The sequence below is a fragment of the Sorex araneus genome, chromosome 1 (genome assembly GCF_027595985.1).
Source record: "Sorex araneus isolate mSorAra2 chromosome 1, mSorAra2.pri, whole genome shotgun sequence".
Lineage (NCBI taxonomy): Eukaryota > Metazoa > Chordata > Mammalia > Eulipotyphla > Soricidae > Sorex > Sorex araneus.
This window is the reverse complement of record NC_073302.1, coordinates 332,959,827-332,975,774: the sequence shown is the minus strand read 5'-3', so window position 1 is coordinate 332,975,774 and position 15,948 is coordinate 332,959,827. Positions and strand designations below refer to the sequence as shown.

At 38.8% G+C, this 15,948-nt stretch overlaps 1 protein-coding gene across 7 annotated transcripts in view; it reads left to right on the top strand.

Moving 5' to 3' along the window:
* Window positions 1–15,948, top strand: part of CSGALNACT1 (chondroitin sulfate N-acetylgalactosaminyltransferase 1) — a 415,840-nt gene that overhangs the window by 391,197 nt on the left and 8,695 nt on the right. For all 7 annotated transcript variants that reach the window (XM_055120424.1, XM_055120430.1, XM_055120445.1 and 4 more), the window contains 2 exons: window positions 11,215–11,393; window positions 12,333–12,427. In XM_055120424.1, the coding sequence (XP_054976399.1) occupies window positions 11,215–11,393; window positions 12,333–12,427 (274 nt within the window). The remainder of the gene's footprint in view (window positions 1–11,214; window positions 11,394–12,332; window positions 12,428–15,948) is intronic.

Sequence of the window (15,948 nt, the reverse complement as noted above, 5' to 3'; positions counted from 1 at the left end):
TTCTTAAAATGTATTTCCACTCATGTATTTCTCTGCCTGAGAAATGTAACATGATTGACCACTGCCAGGAACACCTGAAATCCATTACATAGTTGATATTATTTTTTTGTTTGAAAGCTACACTTGGTGGTACTCACTCTTGGCAGGGGTCATGAAACCAAATGGGGTGCTGGTAATCAGACCCAAGTTTGCTACATAACAGGAAAGGACTCTACCTACTATACAACCTGTCCAGTCCTTATAAGGATGATATTGACTTAATTTTTGTTTGTGTATTAAGAACCTTTAACTTAATTTTTGTTTGAGTATTAAGAATCTTTAACTTTGCCAAAGTTTTCATGACCCCCACATTCAGTTTCTGACCTCACCTGGGGTCACGACCCACAGGTTTTTTTTTTTTTGGTTAGTTTTTTATTAGTGAATAACCATGAGGTACAGTTACAAACTTATGAACTTTCATGTTTGCATTTCAGTCATACAGTGATCAGTGATTATTTACATCCCTTCTCCAGTGCCCATTCTCCTCCATTAATGTTACAAGTATCCCTCCCACCAATGCACCCCAACCCCCACCACCCCAATCTGCCTCTGTGGCAGGGAATTCCCTTTTGTTCTCTCTCCTTTTGGGTGTTGTAGTTTGCAATAGAGGTATTGAGCGGCCATCATGTTCGGTCTATACTCTACTTTCAGCACGCAGCTTCTAACCGAAGTGAGTCCTCCCAAAATTCTCAACTAGGTGTTCCCTTCTCTATTTCAGCTTCCTTTCCCCCCAGCATGTGAGGCCAGTTTCCAAGCAGTGGGGCAGACCTCCTGGTTCTTATCTCTACTACTCTTGGTGTTAGTCTCCCATCCTATTACCTTATATTCCCACAAATGAGTGCGATCTTTCTATGTCTGTCTCTTTCTTTCTGACTCATTTCACTCAACATGATACTTTGCATATTGATCCACTTATATGCAAATTAAGCCCAATTTCCCAATACCCATCCGATAAGGGGTTGATATCCAGGATATACAAGGCACTGGTTGAACTCCACAAGAAGAAAACTGCTGACCCGATCAAAAAATGGGGTGATGAAATAAACGGAAACTTCCCCAAGGAAGAAATCCAAACGTCTGAGAGGCACATGAGAAAATGCTGTACATCACTAATCGTCAGGGAGATGCAGATCAAAATAATTATGAGATATCATCTCACACCACAGAGACTGGCCCACATCCAAAAAGACAAGAACACTGCTGTTGGCGCAGATATGGGGAGAAAAGGACTCTTCTTCACTGCTGGTAGGAATGTCAACTGGTTCAGCCCCTTTGGAAAACAATATGGACAATTCTCAAAAAATTAGAAATTGAGCTCCCATTTGACCTAGCAATACTACTCCTGGAAATATATCCCAAAGAGGCAAAAAGGTATAGTAGAAATGGCATCTGCATTTGTATGTTCATTGAAGCACTGTTTAAAATAGCCAAATCTGGAAAAAAATGGAGTGCCCAAAAACAGATGACTTGTTAAAGAAACTTTGGTACATCTACACAATGGATGTACTATGCAGCTGTTAGAAAAGATGAAGTCATGAAATTTTCATATAAGTGGATCAACATGGAAAGTATCATGTTGAGTGAAATGAGTCAGAAAGAAAGAGACAGACATAGAAAGATCGCACTCATTTGTGGGAATATAAGGTAATAGGATGGGAGACTAACACCAAGAGTAGTAGAGATAAGAACCAGGAGGTCTGCCCCACTGCTTGGAAACTGGCCTCACATGCTGGGGGAAAAGGCAGCTGAGATAGAGAAGGGAACACCTAGTTGAGAATTTTGGGAGGACCCACTTCGGTTGGAAGCTGCGTGCTGAAAGTAGACTATAGACCGAACATGATGCCCACTCAATACCTCTATTGAAAACTGCAACACCCAACAGGAGATAGAACAAAAGGGAATGCCCTGCCGCAGAGGCAGGGCAGGGTGGTGGGGTCAGGGTGGGGTTGATGGGAGGGATACTGGGAACATTGTTGGAGGAGAATGGGCACTGGTAGAGTGATGTAAACCAAATGCAAACATGAAAGTTCATAAGTTTGTAACTGTAACTCATATTGATTCACTAATAAAATTTAAAAAAAAGAATGGTACATATAAAAAATACTGGGAACAACCTTTGTTACTGGGGATATGATTAAAAAAGGAAATTTTATCACAGTTGTGGGAATGTTGTCTGTTCAACTCTTATGGGAAATAGAATGGAGAGTACTCAGAAAAGTAAGAATAAAATTTTCATATGACCCAGGTATTGCACTCTTGTTTTCTACCCCCAGACACAAAAACATTCACAAAATAAATGATATATTCACACCAGTATTCAATGCAGAACTTAGCACAGTAGATGGGATATGAAATCAAGATAGGTGACATATGAATGGATATTGAAGTTGTTGTATGTAAACAGAATGGACTACTACATAGCTGAAAGGATTAAATCATGCAATTTATTTCAACTTGAATAGAAATGGAGGGTATGATGTTAAGCAAAGTCAGAAGAAAAAAGACAAGTACTGGATTAACTCACTTATTTGTGGTACATAGAATAATACAAAAAGGAAATACAATGTACCACAGAAAGTAGACCCTGGCTCCTAGATCATGGAACTGAGGATAGGAAATAAAATAAAATAGGAAAATAAGAAGAGATGGAAGGAAGGTAACAGGGGCAGGTGTTAGGGGCCTCGGATACACTGGCAGTCTAGGGGTGAGACATTGAACCAAGAAAACTGAAAGTATGAGATCAAAACTAAAACAACCAAACTTAAAAATATGCCAAATAGGCAGGTTTGGGGCTGGAGAGGAGACTGGGGCCCTTAGTGAAAGGATGTTGACACTGGAGATAGGATTGGTGTTGGAACATTGTATGCCTAAAACTCAGTTATCAATAACTTTGTAAATAACTGTGCCTTAATAAAAGATTCTAAAAATATTTTTTGTAGTAGCCCATGATGATATCTCAAACTTCTTTTTTGGGTTATACTAAGCTATGCTTAGGACAAACTCCTGGTTCTGTCCTCACAGTCATTCCAGGCAGGACTCAGGACCAGGGACTAAACCCAGGTCAGCTGTGTGGCAGCAAGTGCCTTCCTGCTTCACTGTCCTTTGGTTCCTACCTTTGTGCTACCTTTGTATAGCACTTTAATGTGCTCTTTAATCCAGTTTGACAGCATTTTGTTCAGGGGTTTTGCCTCTGTGTTCATCAGAAATACCCGTGTTCGATTCCTCCGCCCCTCTCGGAAAGCCTGGCAAGCTACTGAGAGTATGAAGTCCGCACGGCAGAGCCTGGCAAGCTACCCGTGTGTATTAGATATGCCAAAAACAGTAACAATAAGTCTCTCAATGAGACACGTTACTGGTGCCCGCTTGAACAAATCGATGAGCAATGGGATGACAGTGACAGTTTTTTTAGTGTTCTTATCTGACTCTGGTATCAGGGTAATGCTAGCTTCATAAAGTAAGTTTGGAAGTATTCCTTCCTTGACAATGTTTTGGAAAAATTTGAGAAGCTTGAGTACTTATTCTTGTTTGAATGTTTGGGAGAATTCACTTGTGAAACAATATGGTCCAGAATTTTATTTAATGGAAGATTATTATTTATTAATTAAATCTCCTTTCTCACTGATCAGTTAAAATCTTCTTCTATTCAGATTCAGTCTTAAGCAATTTATATGTGTTTAGGTGTCCGTATTATTTATTGATATAAAATTATTCAGATAATTTCGGACAAACCTCATGCATGGGGGAGCTGGCAGAGGAACTCAAGTGTGTGGGACCCGGGGCTGAGATCTACAAGGCTCCTAAGCTCCTGGAAGCTTTGTTCTAATAGCCTAGTTCCTGACAAGCTACCGAGAGTCTACTGCGCCCATTTGGGAGAGTCTGGCAAGCTCCCCATGGCGTATTCATATCCAAAATACAGTAACACATATATACATACCTCCCGGAGAGCCCGGCAAGCTACCAAGAATATCCCGCCCGCATGGCAGAACCTGGCAAGCTACCCGTGGCATATTCGGTATGCCAAAAACAGTAACAATAGGTCTCATTGCCCTGACCCTGTAAGAGCCTCCAATCGTTGGGAAAGACAAGTAAAGAGAAGCTGCTATAATCTCAGGGCTGAGTATAATAGAGACATTACTGGTGCCCACTCAAGCAAATCGGCGAAAAATGGGATGACAGTGGTACAGTGATAAAATTATTCATGGTAATCTCAGCGATATTTGTTGGGGTTTATTGGGGGGGTGGGGGATCAGTGGTGGAGCACACCCAGCAGTGCTCAGAGCTTAATCCTGGCTCTATGTTTGGTTTTCATTCTTGAAAGTGGGGCTTGGAGGACCATATGCGATACCATGGATCAAACTACCAACTGTATTATTTTCTGGCTCCTCTCAATGATACTATGTTATGTACATTATTATTGCAATTTTTTTCTTTCCTTCATAACTGTACAGAGTATTTTTCCCATTTTCTTAGATCAAAGGTTTTCTAATTTTGCTTATCTTTATTTTTTGTTTGTTTTGTGTTATTTTGGGGCTTTGCCCAGTGATGACCAGGGCTTACTCCTAACTCTGCATTCAGAAATTACTCCTAGGAGTGCTCAGGATAACATGGGATTACAGGATTGAACTCACTTTGGCCACTTGCAAGGCAAAAACCCTACCTGCTGTGCTATCTCTCCAGCTCCCAATTTTGCTCATCCTTCATAAGAAACCTACTAATACAGTTGTATGTGCAGGCTTGTTTAAGTTAAGAATATAGAAATTCTGAATTTTTGAATTCTGAATTTTTGAAAGTAAGTATTATGAAAAACTGATGAAGAATATGTTTAAATTATTTAAAGTATTCAAATGTTTCCAGTAAGTAGAACCCTAATGATTTTGTTAGATTCACTGTCACTCTCACTGTCATCCCGTTGCTCATTGATTTGCTCGAGCAAGCACCAGTAATGTCTCTCATTGTGAGACTTATTGTTGCTGTTTTTGGCATATCCAATACACCACAGGTGGCTTGCCAGGCTCTGCCGTGCAGGCGTGATACTTTCGGTAGCTTGCCAGGCTCTCCGAGAGGGGCGGAGGAATCAAACACGGGTCGGCCCGTGAAAGGCTAACATCCTACAGCTGTGCTATTGCTCCAGCCCTTCGTTAGATTAAAAGTTATAATTACACATTTAAGTAATACTGATTTTTTCTATATATTTTGATTTTGAAAGGCTATTGTGGAACTTGTCACATTAAGAGAATTTTCTTGCAATAATAAGAAATCTCTGAATATATCATATTACACAGCATGGTCTTTTATCATCTCTAATCCAGTATGTCTGGGAAATGGAAGTTAATTAAAGAAATTAAATCTCTGTATTTAATCTCTGTAGCTTTCTCAGGTCATTCTAACTGCTGTCAGAATGGCTTGTACTTTGAGAAATTCCATGCACCATATTTATTATGTAAAGAGTTTCCTTAGTTACGACTACAACTGAAGAAGAAGAAATAATTAGCACTAATAATTTGGCCTTTTGAAATTCATTGAAATTCATTTTGAAATTCATTGTAGGAAATTGCAGAGTATGAGCTACAGTGTCCATGATCTAGCAAGAAAAATGTCCATTTCTTATTAACTCATTACTTTAGGCATGACACTAAACATTGCATTGCTTTATATTTTTATATTGTTAACTTAGACATTTCAAACAAATTTCATCTTACTCTCAGCTATTTTATGCTGTTATTTACCTATTTGTCATGCTCTTAAAAGCTTGAATTTATATCTGTCCTTAGCAATCATTGTTGGAGCTTCTTTTTTGATGTGGTAGGTGGAGTTAGGGTATTTGGATGATTCTCCAATATCCACTCTGGTGAGGAAGGCATCTCAGTGCTTTCCAATAGTGGGAGACTGGAGGCACATTGCGGAGATTTCCATTGTCCCATCTCTTAGTAAATTTAGTGCTTCACAGTGCTGAATTTCACAGTGCTGTGTTTCTACGTGCCACTTACAGATTCTGTTAGTTTGTGTCTTCATTCTCATTATTTTCAGTGAATCTTTTTATTTCTTCCTTGATTTCCTCTTTGATCCAGTTGTTCTGTAGTAGTGTTTTGTTCAGTTTGTTGAACATTTCCCCCAATCTTTTAGTGGTTAACTTTCTGTTTTCATGGCATTATGATCTGGGAGGATACCTTGCATTATTTCTATAACTGTAAATTATGTATGTGTGAGTTATGTCCTAGTATGTAATCTTTCCTCTAGAATGTTCCATATGCACTAGAGAAAAATGTATACTCAGGATTTGGGGGATGGAGAATCCAGTATATGTCCATAAACCCAGTTCTTCTAGCTTTCCATTTAGGGCTCTTGTCTCTACAGATTGATCTGTCTAGTGGTGAATGTGGGTGTTGAAATCATCCACTACTATTGTATTTCCATCAGTGTGTTTCTTTAAGTTGTGAGCAAAAGCTTTGTGAATTTTGCTGACACTTCATTTAGTGCATGAATGTTGAACATAGTACTTCTTTATCTATTTTTCCCTTAACCAGTAAGTAGTAGTGTCCATCACTGTCTCTAATTAATTTCTTTATATTGAATGCTATTTGGACTGGAGCGATAGCACAGTGAGTAGGACATTTTCCTTGCATGTGGCTGACCCAGGTTCGATTCCTCTGTCCCTCTCAGAGAGCCCAGCAAGCTACCAAGAGTATCTTGCCCGCATGGCAGAGCCTGGCAAGCTACCTGTGGCATATTCAATATGCCAAAAACAATAACAACAAGTCTCACAATGGAGATGTTACTGGTACCCGCTCAAGCAAATTGATGAACAATGAGATGACTATGATATAGTGATACTTACTCCACAATTCCGAATGATCTCTAGGGGACATCCCTGTCCTCTACAGAGGAAGAACTTGTGAGGTCATGGAATGTATATCTAGGTAAACAGCTGCAATGAAATACCAGGACTAAGTACTAGACAGAAGACAAAGGCAAGAATGGTTAAAAAAAGATCCTTCGAGGCCACAGAGGGGACTCAGTTTGCAGTGAGGAGTGAGACTGTACCTTGGGCCATGTGGTGGAGAGGGCTCTTTGGTCAGTAGAAAGCCCATTTAGGAGGTGTGCCAAGCAGCCGGGGAGCCAATCATGTCCACATCAACAACCATCATCTGACTACCCTCTACTAGAAAAGGATGGACAGAGGGCAAAGGCCCTGATTGGGCATGTCTGTGGTATGCATTTGGGGGCCTTAGCCTTATACCCATGTTGTGCATATTCCCAATCGTCCAAGTGTCATTAGGGGCGAATCTGTGTTATGCACTGAAATTTGTTCTTGCTTTTTTACAAGGCCTTGCGGCCCTTCCCTACAGCTGTACATGCTGTTGAGCAGGGACTTCTCTGACTTAGTAAGCCCCCTGCCTAAAGGAGAAGGGACATTTCAGTGAAGATTTAAGGTGTGTTGAGGGAAGAAGCCAGACTCCAAGGCAACTTCATCACCTTGCCTCCAGGGTTCTAGATCAAGTGTTCACAAATTTTAGATGGGGCATACATTCTTCTTCCAGGCTTAGATGTTTGACAAAATAGAGATGTCTGTTCTGGAAAAGTAGAGAAGTCAGCTGATCTTACCACTTCTGGTGTTCCTAGCTCAGTCCTCTTTGTTAGCATACACTCTTATTGATGAGGCTCCTTCTGCTAGAAGAGATTTCTTGTGCTGCAGGTGCATTATGTATCTCTCTCCCCTCTCCCCCATGGTGCTGAAGCACATACTGCATCTTTCTATTCAGCCTTCAGGCATGCCAGAGAGTGGGTTTGAAATGCATATTCAGTTTTGGAAGTGACATCACAGATATAATGTGGATTGTTTCCTCTTTGTGGAGAAAAGGAAGCACATTGCTGTTTGCATTAAGCCATATGGAGGGTCCCCAGCATCCATTTCCCTGAGTTTCATTATCTAGCAGCAACACATTGAGGCACTGGGGCTGAGGTCTTAAACTTTTTAAAAGTTGTTCCAAATAAAGGTCGGCAGCAGCACCAGGTACAATGACTTCTCCTACTCTTTTCCTATGAATCTGACTGACAGATAAACCCACAGATCCCCAACCCTATCCCCAACTCTGCTCTGCAGAGCAGATAAAGTGTTTTTCAGAAACATGGCTAAGGGAATGTTTTGAACAGAATAAACTAGAGTAACATATATTGGATAAGTGTACAGATTTTCCTTGAATTAGGATAATCTGTTATGTTGCAATGGTAACACATCATCAGAAGTTAAAAATATCATGCATTTTAAAAGTATTAAAGATTGCATTTTAGACACCTAACATTTTGAGTACGTGAGTTTAGTGCTTCTACCTGAAACATGCGTAGAACACAGTTGGGCAAAGTCATCTCACCCAAGCCTGTTTCATAATGAAATGTTAAAGATCTTACATTCGAATGGGTGTTTGTAGGTAGAGGAAAACATAATATCTGCAAATTGCTTTCACACTGTACTCTGTGGGACAGTTTGATTTCCTGGTGACCATGTGGCTGTGAGAGCAGTGGTACCTGCCAGCATCTGAGAGAGTACCAAACCACAAATCACTGCCCCCGAAAAATAACAGAATTTGAACCCAAAAGTGTAGATTTCACTGACTATGTATTGCTTTCACACCATTGTCAAGTCTCACATAATTCTAAGGCAATCTTTTTAGGTTGGGGACCATCTGTATAGTCAGATTGCTACTCTTCATTCTAAATTTATAGCTTTCTACTGTCTTCTATTTACTCAACTGCTAATCACCTAAAAGCTTGTCATATCTTTGATGATATCATTTCACTTTCTAGTGAGGTCTTGCTGGCTGATTATTTCAGTACTGAATGTGGTTTGACTTTTGTAAACAATTTATATATTGTCACAGATGGATAGTAATCCATTCAAGTAGATAATTAGCAGTTCCTGTAATACAGCATGTTCAGGAACTGCATTCCATCTTTTCTTAGTGAAAATTTCTAAATAGCATTCAAATACATTTCTATATTTTTAACTTTCTGATGAGTGGTACTGGGAAACCTCTTTGAATATGTATATTATAAACAGACAGCCTGGATGAGGAAGAATATGCTCATTCTCTGTGTTTAGGCATTTCTATCCTCCTGGCTCTGAAAATTTGCTGATGGAGATCTCTGTAAAATGTAGACTGGGAAAACAAGCCTGGAGACAAAAAAGACTTCCTGTGAGATTCTAGGGTACTGGGCACATTCTATGTCGCCTGGCTGGAGACTCTCATAGGTGAACAGACAGAATTCTAAGCATTTTCCAACTGTAAACCTCTACAAATTAACTAGATGGGGTACAGAGGATTAATTTAACTAGATTTAGAGAAACAGGGCTATGAACCCTCGCCAGGAGCTATGAACTTTGCTGTAAGGACTTCCTCACACTTGAACACTTCTGGAGGGTGGGTGGAAACTGCACTGTCTTCAGGAGGAGCAGACCACGTCCTAAAGAGACCATGAAACATCATCACACTACTGCTCACTGAAAGTAGGAACTGGGTCTGCCCATCCTGGAAAAAGAATTATAGTAAAGTTCTGAGAGAGGATGAGGCTCCTTCAAAGTGTAGAGCAGTGATGAACTGAAGGCGGAATAATGAAATATCAATTCTAAATAATGTAAATGCCCCTTTGGCTTCTTTCTTAATCATAAGATTTTATAATGTGGAATTTGAGACCAAAGTTAAAAAGTGACTTGTCCCAAATAGGTTAGGGATATAGCTAGGATTAAAATCATAAGACAAATATCTGTGCACACTTAGTAGGACCAGGTATTGTTCTTTACCCTGCAATCAGGTAAATGACTCATAGACCATTATCTTCCAAACCCAGACCTCTTGCTCTCTTTGCAGTCTGAATCTTCCCTAAGACTCAGACAAGGAAAAACAGATCACCATGATTAAAAAAAATATTAAGCTTACTCCCAGGCTGAACGAAGGTAAAGTATGGAGAAAGGATAGAAAAACAAGTTTCATGGACAAAATTGTCAGACACAAATGTAGGTTAGTAAAGTGGAAAGTTTATTCACTCTGCAATTGTCTTAACTTGACCCAAGATAGTTACTTAGAATACAAACCTTAAGGCCAGAAAGAGGTTTTTACGGTGCTTGTTTTGAATATATCAAGGTAGAGAGAAGTTAGGGATTGAGGATTAATTCTGCAAGTTTAATAGGGCAGGAATCTTGAGTGTGAGAAAGAGGAAGCAGTTACTAGAAGGAAAGCAGAGTGGGGGAGGTTTATGAAATGCCAGGCCCCTGCTTGAATAGAATTATGAACCAGAATAGAACACAAATGTCATGTCTAATAGAAGATCTTTGTTTAGGTAATAAGTCATTCTTGAAAATTTTGCTAAATATATGTTCCATTTCAGAATGTAAAGAGCAACCAAACAAAACAACATCTTGTATTCACTCATATTTTGGGGAATCCTCACCTATGTAATAACAGAGAAGCTGATACATAAATAATACTTGATACTCTTGGAATTTTTTTTACCTAATGAGTAAGTTGTAGTTCAGGAAGATACTATTATTTCCTAATTTTCAGATGATGCATCTGAGGTCTCAAGAAATCTCTGGGATTGAACTTCAAGATCATAAAGTTAACTGAGGGAGAATTTGGCCTGGGATAGGTTCCTGAATACAAGGCTGGCTTTCTCCTTACTAAGTGGGGAGAAGTCCAGACTTAAATTTGTTGGGTCGGTTCATATCAGAAGTACCATTCTTGAACTCAGTTGAATTTGGAGGTAAATATGATAGGGAAGGCTCTTTCAAGGTGACTTATTTTCTTTATCTGGCAGTTGCATTCTGAGTGCTCCTGGGGAAGAGGGACAAAGACAAAAAAACTTTTCTGAGTTCTTTTCACTGGTTTAGGTATTCTTATTACAAAGAATAATATTATAATTATAATCAGTACGGCCATCAACATGTAATTTTATAGAGAAATCATTGGTATTAAAACTCACTTGGTGGTTTTTGTATTCTTCATTTCATTGAATTTCTCATGGTTCTAGGTCATTCTGAAACTCTGTAGCGTCATCTCAGTCTCCTCAAGGAGAGGAAAAATGTGGCAAGGAGTGTATGGGTCTTGATAATGCATTTCCAGAGAACTCTATCATTCTCACAAGCCTGGTGTAAAATTGATTATGTCTGATCTTCCCTTTTAGAGCTGCCAACTTCAGGAACTTTACCTTCATCCAACTGAATGGAGAATTTTCTCGGGGAAAGGGACTTGATGTTGGAGCCCGCTTCTGGAAGGGGAGCAATGTTCTCCTCTTTTTCTGTGACGTGGACATCTACTTCACTTCTGAATTCCTCAATACTTGTAGGCTGAACACACAGCCAGGTGTGGAGTATGGCGTTAATTTATCCTTCTCTCCTGCAGGGTGCAATTCAGCTGCCCCAGTATAGAACCTTTCTCTCTCACTTCACTTTTATGTACTCCTGAAACTGCCTGATTGTACATACTTCAGTGACAACGAACAGAAAAATCATTTGTTCTGTTTCTTCCTTTGGTATTGAAGTATGAGTCCCACCACAATTTTGGGACTCTATCCTAAATTTGTGCATTCTATAAGAGGAATTGAGTTACTGATTATTATAGAAGGAATTACTCTTTTCCATTTTCAACTGAGAAGTCACCTTTGGTCAACATTCCCAGAAGTGCAGCCGGGAGAATAAGGACCTATTAAAGTTGCCTGAAAGTAAAGGGAAAACAGCCATGGGAAATTACCAAGGGAGGGATGGCTGTGAGCATAAGATAGTCACAATGTGAAAATGATTTTCAGAGTATTTGACTTAAATGATAGTGCTGATAATCAGCTGATAACTATGGGAATGGCCCTGTCAGTTATTGATACATTGAAAATTCCCTATGTAATTTGGTAAAGAGCAAGTTTCTTGGACTTGCTCCTGCTGCCCCTACTGCCTAGTCTTTCTTTGGCAGCCCTTCAGACAATACCATGAGTCATCATTGAAGGATTCTACACACATACTTGAAAAGCTGGGGATCTAGGATTCTCTGCACAACCTCTCTTGTTGGTTGATGTCCAGAATGGCTGGAGACCAATATTTGGCATATCACTTCTGTACCAGGAAACAGAATTATTTTGTGTCCACCTGGTCTACCTGATAAAGCATTTTTAACATCTCTTTAGAGTTGAGTGAAGGGGAAAAAAATCTATGGGTTGAACTATCTGGGATGCTCCAGAAAATTAGATGTAAATGACCAAATTTAATAACTGTATATGTTGCTTTAAATGGATCTTTCTTTTATTGTTTACAGGGAAGAAGGTATTTTATCCTGTCCTTTTCAGTCAGTACAACCCAGCTATAATATATGGCCATCACGATGCAGTCCCTCCCTTAGAACAGCAGCTGGTGAGTAATTATCCCATAGGTGCCTTAGTGTGACACTGTTTCATGTCTTTCATTATCAGGGGCACTTGACCATGAGCAAAGGTGAGTAGCAATCATGGAACTGATTCCCATAGTAATTTTTAAGTTTGGCAGATGTGATGGCCTTTGCTCCCAGCCTTGTTGATTAGACGTGCTTGCAATATTTTAAAGGGGCAAATAAAGTAAGAATGGTGCCTTACAGAAAGGTAATTTCACACCTTCATGGTTTTCTTCTTTTTTCTTGAAACAAGTATTACAGTAGTCTCCGCTTTCTGAATTGTAGTTACTTGCGGTCAACAATAATCTGAAAATGTTATGGACAATAAGAAATTTTGAGACAGAAACCACGTTTACATAACTTATATTATGCTATATTACAAAATTACTAAGTTATAAATTTACTAAATAAGTTACTAAATTATTCTATTTAGTATCTATTGTTAATCTCATAGTTTGCTTAATTTATAAATTAAAACATTATATTTCTTTGCACTGAGTACTTCTTAGAGTAAGAAAAGGAAGAGAAAGATGTGAGAGTCTCTCTTGCTTCTATATTATTTAGGGAGATTCTTTTGGGTTTTCTCATCTAATTCCAACTGTTATCCATATTTTTTCTACCTCTAATAACTCTTCAGACCCAGCTGTGTGTCGTACATTTTTAACTCAGTTCTGATTCTGTCTACCCAGAGGTAGCTCCAGACTCCATAGATTAATACCTCAATCCATAGTTGTCCCTGTGGTTCTGACCCCAAATTGGTTAAGAATAGATTGGAGGTCTCCATAACTTTCTCAAACTCAGGATGCCAAATGCACGTTCAGGTCATTATCTATTGTTTTGAACAACTGGCCATAAATCAGAAGTTTCTATAATGCACCCTGCCCCTTCTTGAGCTTGAGCAGCTCATGGAATTCAGAAAAACTCTTTACTTAATGAGATTACCAGTTGATTACAAAGAGAATTAGAAGATACAAGACAGCAGCCAGATAAAGAGAAAGAATACAGGCTCAGACAAAGCAGTTTCTGTCCTCAGGTTGTTTGGGGCTTCCTGAGGTGGCACATGGAAAGGTTCTGGCTCCCCACCCTGGAAGTTCTTCAAACATTGTTGAGGGTTGATTAAATCATTTATTACTGGTTATTGATTAAATGTCTATCCCTTCTCCTAAATCCAGAAATTTGGTTTTGGACTGAAAATTCTACCCTTCTATTCATGCTTGGCTTCTTGGCAATCAACTCCCATCTGTATGTCTTTCCAAAAGTGAAGCCTTACTGCATTATTCCAGCCCTGTGGTAGTAATGCGAAGGCTATGAATAACAAGACACCTAATGACCCTGAACATTTTCCAGCATTGAGGACAAGAGAGCAAATACTATAACAAAGACATTTCTATTGCTCTTATAGCTAAAATTCCGATGCTTTGAAGCAGGAACTTTGGACAAAGAGGGTATGTGTGTATGTGTTTGTATATATGTACATACGTTTATAGATTTGACATATATTTTTTATAAAGTGCAATATGCAAGAGAGTAAGCCAATTTTCACTGGAAATGTGTTCTGCAAAATTGTTTTGGAGGACTGATTCTGTGTTTAAGTTTCTAGAAGTAGCAAAACCTGTTCCTTTTGTCCCATCCTGTGAGAGAAGAGCAATTAACTGCTGGCAGCTGATGTAATGATTTTAGTTTCACCTTTGGGTTCCTCTGGTTGGACAAGGTTAATTCCTAACCTTGTTCCAGCATGGTTTCACTTTGAGACCAAGCCAGACAATGCAAACTTAATTTTAATAATATAGTTCTCTCTCACCCCCCCACCTTCCGACCCAATGATACCAGAGATATGCTGTATACATAAGCATAGAGTTTTTCACTCCTCAAGAACCAACTTTTTATCTGTTTAGGGACAAAGTTTGAGAGAGAAAATCTTTTTTCCTTTCTTTAAATCCTGACCTTCTAAGAATGCTTGAGGGGAAATCAGGATACAGGCTTTATTTTCTTTCAGTAGATCAGAGTAGAAAGTATCTTTGGCTTTAAATACAGTACTGCTTTATATTTGACATAAAATATGATTAATGCTTCTATTTTAAAATCATTAATACCTGATTTGCTTCCAAGAAATTATTTTATTTTAACAATTTTAGACTTGTATCACTTTAGGAAAACTTTAGGAAACCATACTTTAGGAAAGTATGGCTCAGTGGATCCAGTACAGAGACCTAAGAATGAGTATTTCATTCAGAGACAGAAAACTCAAATGTGAGCACAGCTCTAAATTACCCTGAAGCCTTAGACATGAACTTCCAAAGACACATACGCCTTCCCTAGAAGGTTCTTGAGAGCTCAGTATTGCTATTCAGAGAAATATAGCAGTTGTCTACCAGAGGAAGGACTCTTCATTCAAAAATATTGATTATTTTCTTCCTTGTGTGAGGTATTTTTTAAAAAGGTATTTTTTTAAAGGTATTCTCTGCTACCTGCAGAGAATCAGGGTGGGTGTGAATAGAGAAACACCAGGGCACTTGAGACAGCTTGATCTATCAGGAAGTACTTTGCTAGCCTCAATATAAGTTGTGTTTTATTTACCCAAAAGAGATCCCTAATCATTTCACTTGCTTTCTTCTCTTTTTTGGACTTGTTCAAAATCACACAGTCAGCTTGCAGCAGAGCTCAAGCCCAAACCAGGAGTTTCTGACTCTGGTGCAGTGAAAAGAAATTTAGATGAGTGTTGAAATACACAGAAAGTTACCTAACAAAAACCTCAAAGAAAAAAATCAACCTTTTGAAATGAATATATTTGAGATAGAACATGTAAACACTAAGAAAATATAAAAATAAAATATAGTTATTAGATATTGATAAATTAAGAAATAATTTCTTTCAAATCTTATGATGCATCTATATTAACAAATTTTTACCTGCCGTCCTTGGAAGCATCAATATCAGAGGGAAAGGGAGAACACAGAGCTATAATGTAGTTGCAACAAGAATTACTTTTCCAGGGGGGCTGGAGCGATAGCACAGCGGGTAGGGTGTTTGCCTTGCACTCGGCCCACCCGGGGTTCTAATCCCAGCATCCCATATGGTCCCCTGAGCACCACCAGGGGTGATTCCTGAGTGAAGAGCCAGGAGTAACCCCTGTGCATCGCCGGGTGTGACCCAAAAACCAAAAAAAAAAAAAAAAGAATTACTTTTCTGATCATAGCACCACCTCTTCTCAGTCCTATAAATATGATATTATTAGTCATGTGTCCATAATTACTTCTATTACAGCTGTCATTGGATATCATTTTCCATATAGACAATAGGAAAAAAATGAAATTCATGATTTCCCAGAATTTGCTCTTTATTTTAAAATATTTGCTCTTTATTTTTAAATATAGACCATTAGGAATAAGTAAAAATGAAATCATAGTATTTTATTAAGATTTAAATCCTTGAATTTAAACCCAAGGCAGAATTTCCAAATACTTTAATGTGAAAACAACTATCTGAAAAGTACTGGGTAGAGTCA